The sequence below is a fragment of the Maylandia zebra genome, linkage group LG15 (genome assembly GCF_041146795.1).
Source record: "Maylandia zebra isolate NMK-2024a linkage group LG15, Mzebra_GT3a, whole genome shotgun sequence".
Classification (NCBI taxonomy): domain Eukaryota; kingdom Metazoa; phylum Chordata; class Actinopteri; order Cichliformes; family Cichlidae; genus Maylandia; species Maylandia zebra.
The window spans coordinates 35259053-35268301 of NC_135181.1; the positions used below are offsets into that span (position 1 = coordinate 35259053).

The window sequence follows — 9249 nt, forward strand, 5'->3', positions numbered from 1 at the left end:
GTGTTTTTGTTTTGGTGAAAGGAGCTTTTTTTCGTATGTCTTTGGCTCCCCTTTTTGGAGAGAGTAAGCACTACATCCATTATCGTGTGAATTTAAAGCAAATACAGAGAATAGTAAATTAAAAACCATTAAAAAAATACATACTTGAAATCTTGATTTACTTATTAGTGTTATTACGTTTACCTCGACATCTCTGCACTCCCGATGAGTGTGAACAATGTTGGGATTAATTAAAGCATCATCTGGCCGTGAGTCAGAACGGCTCCAGGATCAGATCAGGATTGTGGGTGTTTTCATGAACGAGTGAATAAATATTTGTTGATATGAAGCCTTGACGCTTTATTTTTATATATTTATTTTCCCTCCTGCTGTGTCTCAGAGCTGCAGTAAACCCCCAGCAGCGTCTTATGGCTCGGCTGAGCGACGATCTCGATGAAGACAGCAGAGCGAGCCTTTTGTTTTTCAGCTGAAGCGCCTGAAAGGTCGCCTGAAAAAGCGGAGCAGCTGGCACTGAGCGCAGATGATGATGACGATATGCAGAGGCCGTGGAGATGAGTGGTATTAATAGGAGGGCTTGAGTGTCACAGGCTTTCACAGTCGAGACCAGGGGGGCTTTCTGTGGCGGACAGTCGGCGGAGCGGGTTTTGGGGGGTCTTCCAGACTGCGCAGTCGGAATAAAACAGAAACGCAGCTCAGACTGGCAACATGGACGTGCTGGCAGTTCTTAATTTGGGCGATATTGCCCAAGCTTTCTCCAAAATGGGAATGTTTCCTGTGTTTGATCTGGCTTACTACATCGTGTCCATCCTCTACCTCAAATATGAGCCAGGTGAGTGTGCTTGACACTTTTCTGCTTATTATTCATGTCATAAGTATGTTAGAATATAAGTCTGCGTGCTGTTTGTGCAACAGTCCACAGGCTGTTAAGTAAAATATATCCAGAATAGTACGTTTTATACACCTGTGACTGGAATTTAACCAGGAAGTAACGAATGAGGCGAGAAAGTCTATGACTTGCATGATGTGTAATTTCATTGTGAACAGAAGGCTTTATTTGTATTACATTTAGCTCACACTTTGCCTAAATACCCTTACAAGGACTTTCTCTTGCAGTTATCCGTATAGTCCTTATAAAGAATGACCTGTTACATAAACTCCAGCAGCAGCTCTGCAGCTCTGCTTTGCTTTATGTGAGGGAATGTGTGTTGCTGCAGCAGCCTGACCTCCTTTAGGAAATCACTGGAGTAGATTAAACCCCCCAGCTTTGGTTAAAGCCCATTTTTTCCATTAAGATTTAACTACTTTGAGTAACAGAGCCCGAGGAGGATGAAACCTGAGGCCTGTGCATACCAGTGACTTAAGCAATAAATAGAAGGGCCTGAAATAGACGGTCAGTAGGACCTCCAGAGCCAACTCCCCCGCCACCTTTGCTGCACACTTGTCCCTGGGAATGTGTGCGTGTATTCTTTGAAATAACACATTCGCCTCTCCACAGAGTAAAACACGCACTGTGATATTGATATGATGGTTTGGTCTTGTTGGCAGGTTTCATCCTTGATGAAAGGAGCACAAAATGCATCTCACCCTCATAATAAGTTTAAAAAGAAGCCCGCCATGCCCATCGAGCCCATTTAAAACTGTTTGCACAGCATGATCAGAACAAACGCATCATCTCTCACATTTTCCTCAGCTGGAGGAGTCACTCGTCACATAAGCACAGCTGTAGGCCACTTGGAAGCCTGTTTTAGACTAACAACTTGGATAAAGTTAATCGATATAAATGTTTTTATCAAGTTTAGTGAAGTCAGCATGTTGTTAAAAGTCTGTTGTTGGGGGACCAAAGTTTTATATGTATGCTGTATAAGGTAGATCAGGGAATCTCCCAGCTGGCTCAGGGTCAAGATGTACTGGCCAAAAGACTGCAATGTGTGGAGTAAACGAACATACTGCAAAAACGTAAAAGGCAGCCAAAGCAGAGGGACTGCAGTTTGTGTGTATTTTAAAGTTAGAAAGTACCAGCCAGCACGAATCAGGCCGACTTCAACTGTAAAGCTTGCCTTATTTTCATGCATGCAATTTCACAGTCAAATGAGTCCTGCTGTGGCTCCCACAATATCACATTTATCCTGCACACGTCTGTGCCTAAAATTGCACCAGAACTTTGAGCTTTTTTCTTTTTTCGGTTTATGTGACAGGAGAAAGGAGAGAGAAGTGTAGGGTCAAAGGTCATGAGTGGCCTGTCAAAGTTGCATACAGGAGAGGCCAGTGAGCAGGATGTATTTATAGGGCAGTATTTCTCAGGATCAGGTTGCCTTCAAATTGAGGAACGGTTGAACCGCTACACCCCCACCCACCTGTTGGTGGAGATTTGCACTCTCATCTCGACTTACTGTAACAATGCTGTAACGCCGTCGAGGCTCTGTCCCGCACGAAATGTGCGTACAGTCTCAAAACTGACATGTAACCTTTTGTGTGGTCACACGTTTGCAATTTTTCCACTTTTGTATTTCTTACTTATAGCTGCATCTGTTTTCTTGTTGCACCTCCTGCATGCATGCCATGTCTAACTTCCTTTTCTTCTTTGAAATCATTTGGGCACCTAGTTTTGCTTTTGTCCCGTTGCTTCACCAGCTTCATCAGCTGTAGCACAACATGAAGCAGAAACATTTTTAGCTGCAGCGTCCTGAACACTGGACACTGATTTAGAAAATGTGGAAAACTTATGACGGTGTCAGTTCGCAGAGTTTTAAAGTTTAATTGGCGCCTGCCTTGCTGTTACTCACATGGATACAACACGTGAGTCCACAACATGACTGTTTGTCATGCAGGCTTTCTTTGTAGCATCTTTTAAGATATATGCATCCAGTATATTACAAAGAGCCGCTCTAGTCTGTATCCTTAAGCAAAGCAGCCATATGTCAACTCAAAAGTGACTGTAGTTATCCTGAGTCAACACTGACTGATGATAAAGATGTGTACTATCAGGGCGTGACCTGGAATGATAAACTGGGTGTGCACAAAGATACAGCACACACGGGATCCACTGATATTAGCATTTGCAGGCTGCTGGTAACAGTTAGGTCTGCAGGAGCTGGCAGAAATGATCAAAGATTAATATAGTTAATAAGTTAACATTCTGCCCAAAGTGCTGACTTTAATTAATTTAATTATATGCACATTTTACACAAGGAATCAGGAATCTGCTCACATGACATTTATTTGACTGGTATGCATTCGGTTTATACTAAGCACATTTTCCTCTGTTTGAATAAATAAACCTTTGATTTTATACCTTTCAGTGGTGTTTTACTCAAAGTTATTGTTTCATATTGACTGAGTGTTTTAGAGGAGCAGGGGGTGGTCCAACACAGCCTCCACGTTTTTCTCACTTGACAATTATAACAAGTATTATTGTCAAGGACTTTTTGCAAAGCATTTAATAGATCAATCAACTGATCAATCAACATCATTTTATTACATTTACAAACAGATAAAAAAGGATAAATAATGACTGTATTTTTTTTTACCACCACCAGGAGTCGCCAAAGTTCAATAATTTTCCTCTTTTTCTAAAGAAAACTATTGACTTCCAATCAAATATATAAACTGTTTGTAGATAAATCACCTGACTGATCCTATAGTTACTTTAGTTGGTGAGTTGCTTAAGTTTGGAGGATTTTGTTAAGTTTTTCTGTTTGTATAATCTTGGAGAAAACAGAAGAATGCGCAGCATCTGACTCTTTAATAAAAGCACAGAACACATCATCATCATCATCATCATCAGCTTCATGCGCACACTGAGAGCACTCATTGACCAGCTGCTGTGATGTTTGGATCTTCACACCCTTCTGACAGCTCGTCCTCTGTGTTGCAGGCTCGGTGGAAGTTTCTCGCAGGAGTCCCGTGGCCTCCTGGCTCTGCGCCATGCTCTACTGCTTTGGTAGTTACATCCTGGCAGACATCATGCTTGGAAGCAGCCCCGTCGACTATTTCCAGCACAACAGCCACATCCTGCTGGCCTCAGCTGTCTGGTGAGAAAACCCCCAGAACCAGTTTGCTCATCACTCGTGTTTTTATTTAACTTTCAAGATGACATTTATGATACAAAGATCTGTCTCTTCCATTAGACATCAAGGATAATGAGTTGCAGCGTGGTCAGGAAGCCAAACGCACACAATGGATTTATCCATTTATTTTATTCACAGGGAGGAGATTTATATGTAACAGGAATAAAAAAGTAATGTTTTATGTTTGTTGAGGAATAAACTCACAAAGGTTGTCAATCTCAATTGCAGGTACCTCCTCTTTTACTGCCCGCTGAACCTCTTCTACAAATGTGTGAGTTTCTTGCCCATCAAGCTGGTGTTGGTTGCCCTGAAGGAAGTTGTGCGCACTCGTAAGATCGCCGCAGGGGTTCACCACGCCCACCACGCCTACCACCACGGCTTCTTCATCATGGTGATCGTTGGATATGTCAAAGGTCGGTGTGACTGGGCTTTTGGTGCGTGTATAGTCCCTAAATCACCAATGTTTACATTGTGATGGAAAGGTGATTATGCTTGTGAGGAACAAACTAGTCTGTAAGTGAGTCGTGGCAACTGCCAACTCTTTGGTACTAATTTAGTGACGCATACATAGATACACATACTCGATGCATCTACAGTCTTTGTTACTGTGGCTGTTGGATCATCAGTCGCATGATTTAAACATGCATTAGTTGTACTTGTGCTTGCCTCTGTGGATGGATTACCACCAAGGCAACTGTGCCTTGAAAACTCCAGGCTCAAGTGGTTTTCACTAATGTGATAAATAATTCACTCAGGAGTAAATGTCCAGTGTAACAGGATCATAGCTAGGGTTGTGTTTTGTGGTTAACCATAATGTGGGCCATGCTTTCCGAGCCAACCTTTGGATCCTGTGTGGAAACAGAGATTTATTATGTGTTTAAAAAGGGTCAGGAAACTATTTTAGTAGATAAACTGTGCACAGTCTGAAGAAGAGGTTCCAGCAACTCCTTTTTTTTTGTATTTTTTGTAATATCCAATCACAGCTGCCCAACAGCTAGAAAAGCTGCGTATCAAATGTTAGGTGTGGGTTCATTTTGGTCTAACTTCTTTTCCAGACATGAACCTGCCAAAGAAAGAAAGAAGCAAAGCCTGACAGATGCGGTTGTGCAAAATGTTAAACCGCATTTCTACTTTGGCTCTTTATCATGAAAGCCTCCTGTCCCAGTTACAATAAGGAGGCCCTGCAGGTGTCCTTGTTGAAAATGGGCGTAAGAAGCTGAAGTCAGATAAGAGCAGTGACTCACAACATAGACTTTTTTAAAATCCTCCTTTCTATTTTTATCCTCACAGGATCTGGAGTGGCTCTCATGTCCAATTTTGAGCAGCTGCTGCGTGGTGTGTGGAGACCCGAGACCAACGAGATCCTCAACATGTCATTGTAAGTCTGGGGGGGAAATACAATGATCAGTGTCTCCTCAAACACAAAACCTAAAGCTGAACTGCACATAACGCTGAGTTTGCTAAAGTCATTCGTGTGGCGCTCTAAACATGTTCTGACTTCTGGTGCCCTCTGGTGGTGGGACCTAAAAAGGACACTCTAAACACCATGGTTCCATGGTGAGTGGGTAACCTGTTTGCTTTACATGTGAAACACCCCCCACTTTAGACACAAACTGAGACTTAGGAGTCACAAGGTAGTGTAGTCCTAGTGACTTCCCCAAGCCTGAATGAAAATGCAGTCAGGGCGTAAAACCTGTGCCAAATCAAAAATGTGCTCCAATCTGCTGAGGTGACCCCTCGTGAAATAACGTAACAGCAGAAAGCACCCACTTACAGTGTCAAATAAGAGTTGAATTCAAATTAAATAGCAGGCTTCGCGCCAGCCTCCACTCCAGCCCTTTCTGCTCTCTGTTTTTGCTGCCAGCGTTCGTTTTACCACCAGTTTGTGTGTTTTTTTTTTTTTTTTTTTCTCTCTACAGCCCAACCAAAGCCAGCCTCTACGGTGCCATCCTCTTCACCATGCAGGAGGCCCACTGGCTGCCAGTGTCCAAGAGCACCCTTATCCTCATCTTCACCCTCTTCATGGCCACAAGCAAGGTACGATCAGCAATTCAATGACTGAACTCAGAACCATCCACCTCTGTGAACACATCTGCACTGTGTCAAAACACTCTCTTTTGCTTCGTTGGACTGATGAAACATGTTTTGTACTACACAAATCAGGGTTTATGGGAAATACACAACTAACCTGTTGGTTTTAATGTGAAATACATAAGTGTTATTATCACAGGAGATCTTTTACCTGTAACATCAAGTGTATCACATTTGAAACACTTAACCTTTGGCACACTTAATCAGTGTGATAAATTGCGCAATACATTTTTAACCAGCCAAAGTAAAACAAATTAAATGTAAAATTAACATTTTTTCGTATTATGTGGTTAGTTTTTTCCATTGGAACTTTTCACTTAATAATTCTGAAACATAAAACTCTAAGGCTGCTTTATTGCTGAACTTAAAGAAACAAATTAACACCAACTAGGCACAATGAAGGAACACAAAGCAAGAGGGAGAACCCGACAAAGAACAGAAGCAAACTGAGGGTTTAAATAAACAACATAGATTACTGAAGAGCGGAAACACCGGGGGAACACTGAACAGAATTTATCAGACTGTTCTCTCCTCTCAGGTGGTGATGACCGCCCGGCACTCTCACGGCTCCCCCTTTGCTCTCATTGAGTCCTGGATCTGCCACCTGCTGTTCGGCTCTCCTCTGGCTGGTGGTGAGGAGGACCACCATCATCCTCCTCCTGCAGGTGCTCCATCTTCACCTCTCAAGACCAAGGAGGATCTGAGCGAAGGTGCACGCAAGAGGAAGGTCAAGAAAGCTGAGTAGAGCGCCGTGCTGCACTGCCGAAACGATCGGACTTCCCATTCCTTTCTAAGACGAGGGGCAGTTTGATGATGTTTGATGTTTTGCCAAGTGAGAGCCTTTCTATTAGAGCAACATGGTGCTTTCGACATTTGACATCACCCGAGGACTCTGTAAATACCACAGCAAAAGCTTCACACCCAACCTGGACCTTTGAAACCTATTTATTTATGTGTCTGTGAACATCTGCATCCGTGCAACACTGTGTGGCGATACACGGTCAGGGGCTGCAGTGTGCCCTTAGGACAGCTTTCGTTCCTCATCAGTAGTTGTTACCAGGAGCAAGTGGTTTTTATTTAGTTCACCAATTCTTATTTTCATGAAGGAAACAGCTGAAAATGTTAATTAATTTGACTCTTAATCTGAAATTCTAATGTGAATAAAGCATTATGTGAAAGAACACGGATGATTTTTACACTGAAATGAAAGCAAATTAATATCTTTCAATAAAATCAGGAGAAACATGGTGTCTGTTTCGTGTCTGTGCCATTCGTATCCTCTTAATGCACAAGTGGATCTGCATGTTCTGACTCTAATAATGACCATGAAATCCATCTATCTTATCCAGGTCTGGTGGCAGGTGGAGACACCATCACATCACACACTAAACCATAACTGTAACCCAAACTGTAGCCCAATAACCCTAACCTTAACCACAATCACAACCTAACCCCAAACCCTAACCAGTCCCTTTTTGTATTTTTTTCCTAAATGGCCATCAGCAGGATTTTTTTTCCAAGTTGTAAAGCTACAACAAAATAACAATGAACTTGGTCAGATGCAATGTTGATCCACGAACAACACAAGGACATCAGCTGTATCATCCTGGGTCTATCACAGGTCCTCCGCTTGGAAGGACACACCCAGATCACCCTGGAGACATCCTAGGTGTTCAGGTGATCCCTCTGAAAAAAAGAAAACCAAAGGACCAGGGTTACTGGGATTGATCCCAGAGCCAGGCCCGTGGAGGGAGCCTGAAGGAGAGTCTCTGGTAGAAGAGGCCTCAGCCCATGTGGCCTGCCCTGGGGGTCTGATCCCTGGCTGTTGAAGCTAGCTTGAGGGACAAAATGTACTTCAGTTTATTTAATGGGACATGAAACTAACGACTGAGCCCATAAAACTGTCCATGAAGTGTTTACTGAGGTCAGACAGCAAGGGTTTTAGATGCAGATATATTTTACTGCCAGCAGGTGAGGCACTTAGACATCGGCTTCACTTTTCTGGAAGCTACATCCATCTTTTTACCCGGTCTTTAGGAGGTAACAAGAAGCATTTTAGGCTTTCGATGTTACATATGTAAGGATATGACACAGTCAGGCTTCAAGTAAACTGTCCTCAGCATATATTTTGAAATAACACAGTATACAATGAAATGGTCTTTTTACTATGAAAGGGAATTTCCTCTCTGGTGGCAAAGCCCCATAGACAACTGTACAAGTGATCAACTCCCAGATCAACTCGAGCTTTAAGACTGCAATTGACTCGACTATAGAAGGTTTCAGAAGCTCTGCCCTAAGCAGGGGCCGGTCCATGTCGAATTTTGGGAATTCTAATTCAGAGGTACACCCTGTTTCTCCATGTGAAGCTTTTTTGTGCTACAGCGTGGTGCAAAAGCCAGTATTCATTACTATTATTCCTTACCTTAGTTCTCATCATTTAAAGACATATCCAGGGCCAAAATATAATTCTTTTTACATGCAGCATTGGCACTCAGTTGATATTATGTAACCCTGAAGCTGCTGGAAGGTTAAAAAAAGAAACAAACAAACCCAAAAAAACAAGAAAGAGAAAACAGAAAAGGGCAGAGGTGAACCTCGAGTCATATCTTCAGAAACTGAGAAGCCCCCTGATGTGTTCACAAACTGTTGTAGCATAGGCAGCAAACCATCACTAATGAAGTTTGCAGGAGGTTGTTCCACTCGGCTTTTAACCCTAACATTCCTCACATTCCTAAAGATCAGAGACGTAAAATATCTGCTCGATGCATTTTCTATCTATCTGTCTGATTTCTCACACATACAGACTAGAACAAGCAAGCATTCGTATTGTGCTTTGACTGTATGAATGTAACTTTGACTGCTGTCAGCTTTTAAGTTGATCTGGAGCAAAACATCCAACATCTGCTGATCTCATTACTGACAACTAACCCTACTGCAGGAGTAAAACAACTCTGACAGTCATCAGTGATGATAATACAGTTCCTGTAGACGTAGCTGATGTCATTGCACGTAATTATTAATGATGAAAGTGTTGGTGTTTTATTCTGCACGTGCTTCCATGTATTAGGATTGATTGCTAGCTTTTAATCTC

At 42.4% G+C, this 9249-nt stretch overlaps 2 protein-coding genes across 2 annotated transcripts in view; one reads left to right on the plus strand and one right to left on the minus strand.

Annotated features, from left to right (window-relative positions):
- klhl26 (kelch-like family member 26) overlaps positions 1 to 9249 on the minus strand; it is a 69625-nt gene that overhangs the window by 14873 nt on the left and 45503 nt on the right. The window lies entirely within an intron of this gene.
- On the plus strand, positions 459 to 7406 carry tmem38a (transmembrane protein 38A). Its single transcript, XM_004574381.6, has 6 exons — positions 459 to 829; positions 3875 to 4031; positions 4296 to 4480; positions 5358 to 5445; positions 5987 to 6104; positions 6697 to 7406. Exons 1-6 carry the CDS (start codon positions 706 to 708, stop codon positions 6901 to 6903), a joined length of 879 nt encoding a protein of 292 aa, XP_004574438.1. The 5' UTR covers positions 459 to 705; the 3' UTR covers positions 6904 to 7406.

Coding starts and splice junctions, on each gene's coding strand:
- tmem38a (XM_004574381.6), top strand. CDS start 706: ATGGACGTGCTGGCAGTTCTTAATTTGGGCGATATTGCCCAAGCTTTC. Junction 4,032..4,295: donor CTGCTGGCCTCAGCTGTCTG/GTGAGAAAACCC, acceptor TCTCAATTGCAG/GTACCTCCTCTTTTACTGCC. Junction 6,105..6,696: donor TCTTCATGGCCACAAGCAAG/GTACGATCAGCA, acceptor CTCTCCTCTCAG/GTGGTGATGACCGCCCGGCA.